This window comes from Belonocnema kinseyi, chromosome 8 (assembly GCF_010883055.1).
Source record: "Belonocnema kinseyi isolate 2016_QV_RU_SX_M_011 chromosome 8, B_treatae_v1, whole genome shotgun sequence".
Taxonomy (NCBI): domain Eukaryota; kingdom Metazoa; phylum Arthropoda; class Insecta; order Hymenoptera; family Cynipidae; genus Belonocnema; species Belonocnema kinseyi.
The window spans coordinates 81,256,398-81,271,718 of NC_046664.1; the positions used below are offsets into that span (position 1 = coordinate 81,256,398).

Consider the following 15,321-nt stretch of genomic DNA (forward strand, 5'->3'; position numbering starts at 1 on the left):
TCACTTATTGATGTACGACCACGCTTAAATTCATTTACCCAGTTATAAACCGTTGCTAAGGCAGGGGTAGATGTGCCATGAACTGAGTCCAATTCATTTTTTTATCTCATATGGAGTTAAACCCTTTAAATGAAAATGTTTGATTACCGCTCTGAACTCTTTTTTTTCCATTTTTCTTAACCAACAATTTTTTTTTCAATTGGTTATAAAAACACGTAAACTCAGAAGATGTGGACTGTGACTGCACCATATATCTAGTCGGGAGTGGTGCTGACTGAAAACAGATGATTTGGAGCGATTCGTGCGCCATCTGTTGGTCATTCTAAGGACTTATTGAACTACTCTCGTAGATGGTTTAGGATAAAAAAAAACATTTTTCGTCAATCAAATGTTAATATAAATTAATTAATCATTTTTAAATAGAACTGTACTTTAAGTATTAAAAAGTAAATAATAATTGATTTTACAAGACAATTTCAGAATCAGTTCATAAATTTTAGAGTTTCTTCAACTAATAAAATTAGTTTTTAACAAAGTAATTAAATTGTTAACACCATTAACAATTTAATTACTTTGTTAAAAACTCATTTTATCAGTTGAAGATCCACCTCTTCGGTGAAAAATTCAAGTATTTTATTCAGCATTAATTTTTCTTTGGTAGCAAATTAAATATTTTTTAGTTTAAAATAAAAAAAATTCGTTAGAAATTCAAATGTTTTGTTGTAAATTATATTTTTTTGCTGAAAACTAATCTTCTGAGTTGAAAAATCAATTGCTTTGTTAAAAATTTTATTTCTCAGTTGAAGATTTATCTCTTTAGTTGAAAATTCAACTATGTATTTTTTTACCATTCCATCATTCGTTGAAAAACGAATATTTTTTGTTTAAAATTAAAAAATTTGGATGAAAATGCATGTATTTTGTTGTACATTAGTCTTTTAATTTGAAAATGAATCTTCTGGGTTGAAAATTCAATTACTTTGTTAAAAATTCATTTTATTAGTTCATTATTATTATCTATTTATTTGATTAATATATTATTGGTTAAAAATTAAATATTTTTTGTTTGTTTAAAATTTACAAAAATATGAGTAATTCATGTATTTTGTTGTAAATTAGTATTGTTTGGTTGAAAGTTAATCTTCTTGGTTAAAAATTCAATTAGTTGAAGATCCATCTCTTTGTTTGAAAATTCAGCAAAGTACTTTTTGTTCATTCATTTTTGTTTGGTTGAAAACTATTTTGTTGACTAAAAATTTAATTATTCCACCGTTGGTTAAAAATTTATCGTGTTTATTTTAAAATGAAAAAATAATGTTTAAAATTCATGTATTTTGTTGCAAATTAGTCTTTTTTAGTTCAAAATTAATCTTCTTGGTTGAAAATTCGTTTAATTTGTTAACAATTTGTTTAATAGTTGAAAATCTATTTCTTCGGTTGAAAATACAACTATTTTTTTTGTTGAACAATAATTTTTCTTTGGATGAAAATTATTTTGTGACTGAAAATTTAACTATTCAATTATTGGTTAAAAATTAAATAGTTTTTAATTCAAAGATTTTTCTGAAAAATCCTGTACTTTGTTGTAAATTAGTTTTTTTATTGAAAATTAATCTTCTTGGGTGAAAATTCAGTTACTTTGTTTAACATTATTTTTTTTGTATCTTTGCCATTTTTTAACATATAGGTTTCGTTTTTTCAAAGAAATAAATTCCTAACGGTTGCTAGTAGCTCTCTATAATTATCTTTTGATAATAAAAAGCAATTAGTAATTGTTTTAAAAAATGTAATAAACAAATACATAATTTGGCCATGTTTTAGTAGATAAATTTAGTTTCTTCAACAAATTTAAACAAATTTAATAAACAATTTACTCTGAGGCTGTTTTTTAATGGAAACGCTATATTGTTTTTTATGAAATCGACTACAATTTTTAATCCAAATTATGTGCAATGTAAATTGTTTATAAGAATGTTTATAATAATTTATCATAACAGAGAGACATTGCTTAAAAATTGTAGTCGATTTTATAAAAAACAATATGGTGTTTCCATTAAAAAACGGCCTCAGAGTAATTTCTTTATTATTATTTCATTTACTTATTTCTCTGATAAAACGAAATCTATATGTTGCGAAATTTCAAAACAATGTATTTGTTTTTTTAATTTGTTTAAACAATTAGAAATTATAATTTTTATAACCAAGTATCGTATCAAAAGGTATTTTTAACGTATCTGAATTCGATTGAAAAAAACGAATTCCTTTTACTAAAAAATGAAAATATTATGCATTTGTTAATTTATTTCTTTTAAACAAATAACACTAATTGTCTGAAATCAAATAATCACCAAAGAAGATATAAGCAAGATATTTCTTGTCCTTTCTGTTAAAAAAATGAAACAAATCTATTTAAAAATGAAAAATTTATGCATTTGCTAATAAATATTGTTTAAATAATTAACAAAGCAATTTTTAAATATCTGATACTACTGGACCTCATTTAAGAAAAGTTTCCCCAATAATTTTGTGTACTTTTGCATAAATTGGATAAATTCCCACAAAATGGCATCTTCGATTTTTTTTCTTTTTTAATCAAACAATTTTTTTAAATAAGCCTCATATGTACACAGCGGGAAAAAATGACTTTTTGGTTCAAAATACGATTCCTGCTGAACCTGTAGAGTGTAGACCGATTTGGATGTTTTTTTAAGCTAATAAAATTTCAAAGAAAATTTTCGAGTCTGATTTTTGATTAAGTTTTTCAATTTTTTTATAAATAAATAAATATGACGAAAAAAATGGCAATTTTTTCTATTTGACATTGCTGGTGCTCGTCAATAATAGAAAAATTGTTGTAATCGCCAACGTTTCATAGATTCACATTATATAAAGATATTACATCATGATACAATAAACAAAAATTGTTTTTATAAAGATATTATTTTTTGAAAATATGTTTTCTATGATTTTTAATAATTTAAAGTTTTATGGTTAATATTATGAATCAATTTAATAAACAAATGCATTATTTAGGCATTTGTCGTCGGAAGAATTCGTTTTTTTCGATTTCAATTTTTTTTGAATTAGGAACCTCATGATAATTTCCCAAAAATCATGACTAGTTCATAAATTTGATGTTCTTTTACAAATTCAAAAACAACTGCATTATTTGGGCATTTGTCGACGGAAAAACTCGTTTTTTTTTAAAATGTCAGTCCTTTTAATTGGGAATTTTACAACTGCCTGAATAATGCATTTTTAAATTAAATTTTTTTAATAAAAACATACAATTAACCAACTATTTATGAATGTTACTGAAATTATCATAAAGTTCCCAATTAAAAGGATTGACATTGAAAAAAACCAGCTTTCCGTTGACAAATGCCCAAAAAATGCATTTGTTGAAAAAATCATGAAATTTATCATCAAATCATGAATTTTTTTGAAATTATTAGGAGGTCCCTAATTTGAAAAAATTGACATAGAAAAAAACGAATTCTTCTGAAGACAAATGTCTGAATAATGCATTTGTTTATTAAATTTGTTTATAATATTCACAAGAATAGTCCTAAGAGAAATTTTTTTATGCAAATATTTTTTCCATTTAAATTTCTTGCAATATAACTTAAAAAAACGTTAAATTATTGAAAATTATAGAAAACCCATTTTCAACAAATAATTTGTTTATACAAATTTTTTTTGTTTATTGTATCCTGCTGTAATATCTTTAAGTAATGAAATTTATAACACGTCGGCGATTACAACAATCTTCCTATTATTGACGAGCACCGGGAACGTCAAATAGAAAAAATGGCTATTTTTTCGTTATATTTATTTATTTATAAAAAAATTGAAAACCTTCATTAAAAATCAGGTTTGACAACTTTCTTTGAAATTTTATCAGCTTTCAAAAAAACATCCAAATCGGTACACAGGTTCAGCCGGAATTGTATTTTGAACCAAAAAATGTACATTTTTCCCACTGTGCGGGGCCGCACCAGGCCCCCGTTAGGATTGCATTACGATGAACTGCTTAAAATTTTTTAGCTAACAATTTAAATCTTGTCTTGTTAGCCGATACTCACCAGATGAGGCATCCTGGGATGAGATTCTTCCTTTCCAGAATCACATTTCCGCAATTAAGTAATAAAATTCGAAATATTGGGGATTTCGCTGGGGCCCAAAATAGCACTTTTTTGTACTCTGAATGAAAGAACTAGTTAATGGAAAAAGGTCATAAAAAAGGTAACAAAATACATGGATTTTCAACGAAAAAAGAAAAATTTAAACCAAAAACTGATTTTTTTAAATTTTCAGTTTAAACAGTGATTTTCAACCAAAGAGATAACATTTCAACTATAATAATGGAATATTCTACTGAACTAGTTAAATTTGTAGTCAACAAAATTAATTTTTAACAACAATAAAATTTCAGCTGTAATACATAAATTTTCAGTTAAAAAACAAACATTTTTCACAAAAAAAAAGAATAAATTTTCAACGAAAGTTTAATGGTTAATAATTTAACAAAAAGAGGTTTGAGTATTAAATCAAAAGCAGTTCAATTCAACAAAAAGATGAAATTTTCAAAAAAGTTACATTTTCAATCAAAAGAAATGTTGATATTAAAATAATACCGGCAAAAATTTTCCAGTTAAGACAAAAAAATAACAAAAAAATTGTTGAATTTTTAAGCAAAAATTATAATTTTAATTTCTATCAATCAAGTTGAAATTTCCACCCAAAATATTTCTTAGCAAAACAATTAGGTTGAATTAAGCAAAGAAAAAAGAAAGAGAATTTTAATAGAAATAGTTGGTTTTGTAACAAAAAAGTTATTTTTTACCAAATGGTTACCTTTTTTTCAAACAGTTGAATTTGAATCCCAAAAAGGCGAATTCATAACAAAAAAAGTTTATTTTCAATCCAACTATTAAATTTGAAGTAAAAAATTGGAAATTTCGACAAATATAACATTTTTTTTGTGAAAAAATAATCATTCTATATCTAAATAGTTAAATTTTATTCTAAAAATAAGATTTTTCATTAAACAATTGAATTGTCGATCAAAAAAGGTGAATTCTTAACAAAAAATGTACTAGTGTAATAGTTGAAAAAAGTGAACTTTCCGTAAAATAGTGAAATCCTGAAGCAAAACAGATTCATTTTCACCAAACAGATACATTTTTGAGCCAAAAAGATTAATTTTCAACAAAAGAATTTATTTTTTATAAAACAAATTTCCTTTATTCAAAATAGGAAAAAATTTAACCAAATTGTTGCATTTTTAAGATAAAAAGATGAACTTTCTACAAAAAAATTGCATTTGCAACCCAAAAATATGAACTTTCAACCAATTATTAAAACTTTTTAAACAAAGATATGAATCGTCAACCAAAAGCACCAATTTTCAATGAAATAGTTAAATTTTAATTTAAAAAAAGAATTTTCAACTAAAAAATATGAATTCTTAACAAAAAATGTAATAGTTGATATTTCAACCCAAAAAAAGATTGTAATTTGCAATGGGAAGCAGCTCATTTAATTAATAAAATAGTTAAATCCTCAGCTAAGAAACATTAATGTTCAACCAGATAGATCTATTTTCAACAAAAAATACTATTTTTTTTCGGATACAAATTTCAAATTGTCACCTATTTATTTTAAACAAAAAAAGATCACTTTTCTATCATAAAATATGATTTTTAAACAAAATAAATGAATTTTCAACCTAAAAAGATGAATTCTCAACAAAAAAGTTTATTAGTAGCTATTTCAACCAAATGAAAAAAGAAAATGAATTTTAAAAACAAAAAGACAAATTTTCAATAGATAAAGATTTTTTATTCGCGTAAGAAAAAAAGTTCATCTAAATCATAGAACCTTTAAGCCAAAATACGAATTTCCTTTACAAAAACTTAATTTTCAAGCCCAAAATACGAATTTAAAAAAAAAATAGTTGGATCCTCAAGTAAAGACGATCAATTTTCAGCCAAACAGTTTCATTTTTATAAAAGTAATATTAAATTTCAACTGAAACAAATAAATCTTTAAACAGTAACCAACAAAATAAAATAAACAAAAAATATTTAAATTTCTATCCAAAAAAGTTTTCAGTTTGACCTTTTAATATAAAAATATGAGTTTTAATCAAATAGTACATTTCGTTCAAAAATAGTTGAATTTTCAAGTCTGCACGAATTTTAAACGAATTGAAAAATTGTAAGGCATTTTGCAAGATTCTACGAATTTAAAGAAGTTTAATTGAAGGGATTTAATAAATCAGGAAGGCCATACAAAACTACGTTAAACTGTCGGGAAGATGGTGGAGTGGGGGCAATTTTTTGAACTTGAAATATCTAAAACAAGAATTTTTATAATTCGATTTTTTTTACAATTGAAAATTAATTTTTTTTAACGGAAAATTTAACTATTTTTGGTTTAAAGTTAATTCTTTTTAGTTGAAAATTCGCCTATGAAAATTTTAATTAAAATTTTTTTCTATTGGTTGAAAATTTAAATAGATTTTTGAAAATTTATTGTGTTCAGTTGAAATTTCAATACTGTGGTTGAAAATATAGGCATTTCATTGTAAGTTCGTTCACTTTTATTTAAAAAAAGTTTTTTGAGAGAAAAGTAATTTTTTTGGATTAAAAATGTAACTGCTTGGTTAAAGGTTAAATTATCTCGTTCAAAATTTATTTGATTAGTTGAAGTGCCATCTTTTCGATTGAAAATTTAACTATTTTTTTGAAGCTTCATTTTTCTTGTAAATTATTTTAATAACTGAAAATTCAATCGTTTCATTATTGGTTGAAGATTGATCTTTTTGAAATAAAAATTCAACAATTTAATTATAAATTTATGCATTTTGTTGAAAATTAGTATTTTTTAGTTAAAAATTAATTTTATTTATTGAAAATCCATCACTTCAGTGGGAAATTGATTTATTTTGTTAAAGTTTTTTTTTAGTTGAAAGTTATTTTGTTACTAAAATTTTAATTATTCCATAAATTGTTAAAAATTTATTTTGTCAAGTCAAAAAATTCTACAATTTGCTTGAAAATTTATGTATTTTTGTTTTGTCGATTAATCGTTTTTTGATAGAAAATTAGTCTTTTGTGATCGAAATTTAATTGCTTGACTTAAACTTGAATTAATTAAAAAAACTAATTTCATTAGTTGATTTTTGTTGAAAATTAGTATTTTTTAGTTAGAAATTAATCATCTTGATTGCAAATTTAATTAATTCATTTGTTAAAAATAAATTTTATTAGTTGAAAATCCATCGCTTCAGTGGAAAATTCATCTATTTTGTTAAAGACTTTTTTTTAGTTGAAAATTATTTTGTTACTAAAATGATAATTATTCCATTATTTGTTCAAAATTTATCTTTTCAAGTGAAAAAATTCTACAATTTGGTTGAAAGTTCATGTATGTTTTTTTTTTTGTAAATTAATCTCTTAGTTGGTAAAAAATTAGTCTTTTTGATAGAAAATTCAATTACTTGATTTAAACTTGAATAAATTTAAAAAAACAATTAATTTCATTAGTTGAATTTTGTTAAAAATAAGTCTTTTTCTAGTTAAAAATTAATTTTATTAGATGAAAATTCATGAATATTGTTGTAAATTAGTATTTTTTGGTAGATAATTATTCTCTTTGGTTGAAAATCATATTACTTTGTTGAAACTTGGAACATTTTGTTAAAAATCCATTTTATTTTTTGAAAATCGGCCTATTTAGTAGAGAATTGATCTATTTTGTTGAAAATTCAACTATTTTGTGAAAAATTCGTTTCTTTGGCATATAATCTAACTGTTTGGTTGTAAATTTGTCTTTTTGGGTTGAAAATTCTATTATTTTTTAAAAATAAAATTTAACCTTTTGGTTGAAACATAATTTTTGATAAAAAATATAATATTTTATCGTGGGAAATTGTTTACTGATCTTTTGTTTGTAAAACTGTTTTTTTTTTGGTAGAATGATTATATTTTTTATTGAAAATTTAATTACGTCGTTGAAAGTTGAACCTTCCTGACAAAAAATTCTTCTTTTGACGTTGTTGAGAATTCATTATTTTGTTTTACAATTCAACGACTTAGCCGTAAATTGATTATAATATTAAAAATTCAATTATGTTTTTAAAAATTAAATTAGGTTTTTAAATAATTGTATTTTTTGATAGAAATTTAGTCTTTTTGGACTGAAAATTCAATTCTTTTCTAAATAATTAATTATTTTAGCTAAAAAAAAAACTATTTGTTGAAAGTTCAGCATTTTTTTGTTCCAAAGTTCAAATTTCATTTTGCAATTTTTGAAGATTTCAAATTTGGTTCTAAATCAAAAGTTACATCTTCAATTGTCACACATTTATCAAATGTCTTTTTTTCATTTTCTTGGTTAGAGCATTGGAAAGTAAATTATTTATTTTTAATTTATGTTTTGTGCTAAACGAAATTTGAAATTTGAAAAAAGTGTTCGAACTAATATTCGCGATAGTGTATCAATTAAAAAGTGGATTAAGTTTCGCGTTAAATCTAAGTGTATCAAATGGAAAAAAATATTCAAATGCTTTTACCTTCATGGGCGAAAGGTGGTTTAAATATATTAAATTATTTTTATTATTATAAATTATTAACTAATGAATTCAATTTAATTCAATTATTGAATTGGTCTAATTTAATTGATTATTTATTTGTTATTATTTTATTATTTTAATTAGAATTATTTTGAGGATGAAAATATTTTTAAAAATATTGTAAATTTGTTTACAGTCTGGACTAACGCCGTTGCATGTGGCTAGTTTTATGGGATGTATGAATATTGTGATATTCCTACTACAACATGAAGCTAATCCTGATATTCCGACTGTCAGGGGCGAAACACCTCTGCATTTGGCTGCTAGGGCTAATCAAACTGATATCATTCGAATTTTACTGAGAAACGGCGCGAAAGTCGATGCCCGTGCAAGGGTAAGTATTTAAGACGTTTTTATAATTTTTAAATTAGTTTTCCCGTTTTATTAGCGTAATTGCAAAGTTAGATGATAAGTGCAGCTCGGCTCTCGGCTCTCGGGTCTTGGCTCTCAGCTCTCAGATGCGGCGAACCGCCGGGCCGACAGAGAGGGGGGCGAGGGCAGCGTGTGTATTCAGCGCGCGCGCACGCTTGTCGCTCGTCCAACGGAGGTTATATGCATATGAGAGCCGAGCTGCGTTCGTCAGCTAACTTCACGTCTCTGGATTTTGATGTTGTAAAATTATGACTAGTGAGCTATATTGCATTGAAAACGTTCTAAATGAAACAATTTCAGATTGGGTAAAATTAAAAAAAAAGAAAAATATTTCGCATGTAACTGAATAATTTTTGGCCAAAATTTTGAAAATTTGACAATTTCATTAGAAAGGAGTTAAAATTGCATAATTTTTATTTCCAATCGTTAAAAATTGTACTATTTTATTTCGAATTTAAGAATCTCGAAATTGAATGATTTCATGTTAAGTTTTCGAAAATAGAACAATTTGAAAACATTACGAATGGAATATTTTCAGACTGGAATTATGAAAATTGAAACATTTTATTTCAATTTCAGGAATTTTAAAATTAATGATTTCAGATTAAAATTTCAAAAATACAGAAACTTAAAATCGTTGAAAAGTGAATATTTTTAGATTGAAATTTTAAAAATTGGCCCACCTAAAATTCGAAAGAATTGGATTTGTATAATTAAAAAGGTTAACAATTATATGATTTCAAGTTGAAACCTTCAACGGAAAAGTTTCTGAAATTAAAGAATTATAAATTGTTATAGCGTAATAAAATTATAAAGTAACATTACGATTTATTTAAAGATTTTTTAAATTAAGTTTTAAAAGATTTTGAAATAATAATGAATAATTTCGAATTAAAAGCGCTTAAAATTTGAAAAATATGTATAAACGATTTTAAATTGAAAACGTTTTAAATCAAAGAAATTCAAACCAGGTAAAATTTTCAAGAAAATACAATATTTCGAATGGAATGAAAAGGAATTGAAGTTAATCATATAACTTCTAAATAAAAGTGCTTAAAGCGAAATAATTTAAATTTTTTGAATCAGAAGTTCTTAGAATTAAAAAATTTTCATTTAAATCTTTAGAAATTCAAGAATTTTATTTTAATTTAGAGATCTTGAACTTGCATCATCTCAAATTAAAATTTCGAAAATAGAAATAGAGTAATTAAAAAACTTTGAAAATGGAATATTTTCAGATTAGAATTTTGAAAATTGGATAATTTAAAATTTAAAAGAATTGAAACTGTACTATTTCTAATTGAAAGCGTTAAAAAATGAATAAATTATATTTGATAACTTGTGAATTTAAATAATTTTCAATTCAAAGTGATTCTAATTGTTAAATTTGAAATTTAAAACTAAATCAAATCTTTCAACTTTAAACCTTCTGCAGCTAAAGAATTATAAATTGTTTTAACATAGAAAGTTATGATGCGTAACATTAAAATTGATTGGAGAAATTTTTAAATATTAAGATAAAAAAATTTTGAAACAATAATGAATAATTTGGAATTAGAAGTGCTTGAAATTAAAAAAGATATATTGAACAATTTTGAATTGAAAGCGATCCTTAGATCTTTCATTTTAATTATTGGTATTTCTCTGTCAATATCATTCCAGGTAAAATTTCAAAGCAAATAAAATATTTTAGATTAAATAAAAAATAAATTAACTTCTGTCATTTTTAAAATAAAAACACTTAAAATTCAATAATTAAAAATTTTTCGATTGGAGGATCTCAAAATTGAAAAATTTCAGACCTAAATGTTGAAAATTTCATTAGAAAGGAGTTCAAATTTTATAATTTCTAATTAAAATTGTTAAAAATTCATCGATTATATTCGAAAGAATTAAAATTATATTATTTTTAATTAAAAGCATTCAAAATTGTATAATTTTAACTTGAATACTTTTGAATTTAATTAATTTTCAATTTGAAGCGATTACAATTAAAAAATTTGAAATTGAAAACCAAATTAAATGTTTCAACGATATAGCTTCTGCAATTCAAAAATTATAATATGTTTTTATATGCAAAATTATAGCATATATTTATTATTAACATATATGTCGAATTAAAAGCGCTAAAATTAAAAAATATATATATTGAACGATTTTGAATTGAAAACATTCTAAAATTCTAAATAATTTAAATCATACAATTGCAGACTTGAAACGTGAATAATTCCAGACTATACATTTTTTTATTTAGACCATTTTATCAGAAAAAAGTTGAAATTCTCTCATTTTTAAATAAAAGCGTTAAGAATTGAACAATTTTATTAAAAATTGAAGAATCTCGAAATAAAATGATTTCATAATATAATTTCGAATATTTTAAAATCATTGAAAATGGAAATATTCAGATTTTTGGTAAATAATTAGGATTTATATTTGATTAATATCGCAGTAGGAAATTATTTAAGACACATATTTTTAATTTTTAATATATTTTAGCAAAGTCGAAATGATTGGTTTAATTATGAACTAATTGAATTCCATTTCTTCAGGCACTAAAACCAAAAGCTTTCCCACCAGCAACTATTTTACAATTATTCTATGATAATTTCGAGTAGTTACTAGTTTGACGGATTTTAAATTTTGTAATTTTGAAAATTCGGTTTTAAAAATGTCTGTAATTATTATATAATCTGGCGAATATAATATCAATAATTTAGCTTTTTCGGTCCCAATCGGAATATTTTTAATTCATTAATAAAATTTTTAGTAGTTTTATTTCTACTGGCGATTTTAATTTCGGGAATCTTCTATTTCGGTGATTATATTTTCGGTAATTTTTAAAATGTAGGATTAAGACACTGGTTGAAATAGCAATAGCAATAGCAATAGAAATAGCAATAGCAATAGCAATATCAATAGCAATACCAATAGCAATATCATTATAAATAGCGATACCAATATTAATAACAAGATCAATAGAAATAGCAATAGCAATGTCACTATAAATAGCAATACCAGTAGTTATAACAATAGCAATAGAAATAGCACTATAAATAGTAAATTGCAACATTTAGGATTAAGGCGTGGTCTCGTATAGTCTCGGGCAGAAACCCTTATAGTTTTGTCGGTCCGTCTTCATTTCGATGAGATTTTAGTAAGATTTAATTGAGATTTCAATGAGATTAGATTTCGACAATATTCCAATGAGGTTTTGATTATACTCTGATAAGATTTAGATAAAATGTAGATGAGCTTCCGATGAGATTTTGACATAATTTCGATGGAATTTCGATACGATGAGAAATCGATGAGATATGATTTCGATAAGATGAGATTTTGATAAAAATTTGATGAGATGCGAATGTAATTTTAATGAGATTTCAATAACATTTCTATGAGATGAGATGATATGATATTTCGAACGGATTTCAATCAGATTTCGGATAAGATTTCGGTGAGATAATATTTGCATAAGATTTCGATGAGATGATGTGAGATTTTGAAAAGACAAGATTTCAACAAGATTTTGATGAGATTTCAATAAAATTTTGGAGAGATGAAATGAGATGAGTTTTTAATGGAATGAAATTTAAATGAAACGAGATGAGATTTTAGTAAGATTTCGATAAGATAAGATGGAATCACATTTTGATGGATTTTCAATCAGATTTCAATGAGATCTAGATGATATGAGGTAAGATTTCAACGAGATAATATTAGATTTCGATAAGATTCCGATAAGATGAGATAAGATTTCGAAAATTAAGATCAAAAGAGATAAGAAGCGATGAGATTACTTTAAATGAGATGGGATTTCTGTAAGATAAGATTTTGATGAGATTTCGATGCGATTTTAATAAGATTTTTGAAAGATAAGATTTCAGTGATATTTCGACAAGATGAGATAATATTACGATAAGATTAGATGAGATTTTGATAAGATTTCAATATTGTTTCGATGAGATGTTATGAAATGAGATAAGATCTTAATTGGATGAGTTTTTAATGAGATTAGATTAGACTTTAATCAGATTTCGATAGGATGAGATTCCAGTAAGATGAGATGAGATTTCGATGAAAAGAGATGACATGAAATGAAATGAGATGTGATTTCGATGAGATTTCGATGAGATGAGATAAGATTTCAATGAGCTTTTGATAGGATTGCGATTAGATGAGATGAAATTTCAATAAGGTTTCGATAAAATAAGATAAGATTTCGATGGATTTAAATTTCAATAATATTTCGATAAGATAATAATTCGATAAGATTCCAATAAGATTATGGCCAGATTTTGATCAAATGAGATGGGATTTCGATGAAAATTCGAAGACATAAGATTTCGATGAGATTTATATGAGATTAGATTTGAAAAATATTCTGATGAGATTTTAATGAGATTTCAGTGATATTTTGATGAGATTAAATAAAACTAAATTAAATTTTGATCGGATGTGATTTCGATGAGATCAGATTTCAATGAGATCAGATGAGATTTCAATGTGATTTCCAGGAGATGAAATAATATTTCGATGAGATAAGGTGAGATGAGAGGTAATAAGATGAGATATTTATATGAATCTCCTAAGATCTCGATGAGATGAGATAAGATGAGATAATATCAAATGAAATAAGATGGGTTTTCAATAAGGTTTCGATGAGGTGAGATTTCTTTTTGATAAATTTGTTTACTGCGAGCAGTTCGCTCTTGAATTGCAAAATGTAATATTAACCTAAAAATCTCAATAAGTTGCTACCGCATTCTTTATCAGCAATGAAATTTTATAACAAATTCCATGCATCACAGGAATAATACTTAATGTTTATATTAAATGCAAATAATAACTAAAATATTAACTTATAACTAAAAATACGCCAATGTTACACTAACTTTACTCAATATCAGAAAAGTACCATTAAACTCCTTGCACTTGACCTTCACAACAAAACAGCTATATAAAATGTATAGGCTAACAATGTTTTATGTGCTTTTAAACAATATATGGTTTAAGAAATGTGGGATTGTATGAATTATGTTCAGGTTTATGGATTTATCGGGTCTTCAGATTTATAATTCTAACAAAAAACACAAATTTTCAACAAAGTAATTCAGTTTTTATTATATAAAACTTAATATTCAATAAAAAAATGAAATTTTCTACAGGTTATTAAACGGCCAAAACGCCACTATCGGTACACTGCTTTTCAACGGCCAATAACTAAGACTATTCGACACTAGAAAAAATTGAGACACATATATTTTTATTGCTTAAGATCTCCTCTTTCCGACGGTGCCAATAAAATTCCTCAAAAAATTTATTTATTATCCCAAAATGCAGTTTAAACAAAAAAAACGTGATTTTTCGTGCCTATTTTTTTTTTGTGAACCATTTTCCAAAGCTTTTCGAGTCTGTAATTAACCTCGAATCTCACTAACGGGTGGAATAAATGTCTAAACTTTGAGAATCCATGGTTCAAAGATCGATTTTTCGTTTTAGTAATTTCAAAATGGCCTCTTAATGGCAAAATTTTTGTGAAAACATTCATGAATTTTTTTACAATAAACGATGGGCTTTTCGGAAAAATCATCAAGAATAAAAAGTTCTTGTAATCAGCCAAGGTATACGCTTGAATTTTTTCGAAGCGTTTTGAGCAAAATTTTCGATTTTGCATATGAACAATTTTTGCAAAATTCAAAATTTTGCTCAAAACACTCCGGAAAAATTCAGGCGTATTCCTCGGCTGATTACAAGAACTTTTTATTCCTGACAAATTTTCCGAAAAGCGCATAGTTTTTCAATAAAAAATTTTCATAATTCTAAGCATCGTGTAAGAGTAAAATGTTTCACGAATATCTATCGTCAGTCAGCCGCAAACAAAGTTTACGTTGCCCAACTATCACCAACGTGGAGGTCGACGAATATCGATAGTCTCTTTTTTTTTTAAGGGATTTTATATATTTTTTTTACATTTTTTATTTTTTTTCATGGAGAATTTTTTTCATTTCAGATTTCAATCCGTTGAAATCATTTTGATCCTGCTGTTTCAGAATGTAATTTTGAGAAACAATGTAAGCAGCAATACATGTTGCAATCAATGCAAAGTCTAGGAGTCCTCTGGCGACATTGTTCATTATTACATAATGCTCTTGTTCGTGATTCGTATCTGTGAGTTTCGAAATCACCTAGTTTTGATTGCGACAAAATATTTCCTGCTGATTTCTTTACAGAAATCTTTCGTTTTCAATTTAGCTATATTATTCTTGTTGCAAATTTTCCAAATTACGGTAGCATTTGTAATTGAT

General features: G+C 24.9%; 1 protein-coding gene across 6 annotated transcripts in view; it reads left to right on the top strand.

Annotated features, from left to right (window-relative positions):
* The window catches only part of LOC117178749 (ankyrin-3-like), a 108,706-nt gene that overhangs the window by 39,161 nt on the left and 54,224 nt on the right, over positions 1-15,321 (top strand). For all 6 annotated transcript variants that reach the window (XM_033370187.1, XM_033370185.1, XM_033370186.1 and 3 more), the window contains exon 9: positions 8,778-8,975. In XM_033370187.1, coding sequence (XP_033226078.1) covers positions 8,778-8,975 — 198 coding nt within the window. The remainder of the gene's footprint in view (positions 1-8,777; positions 8,976-15,321) is intronic.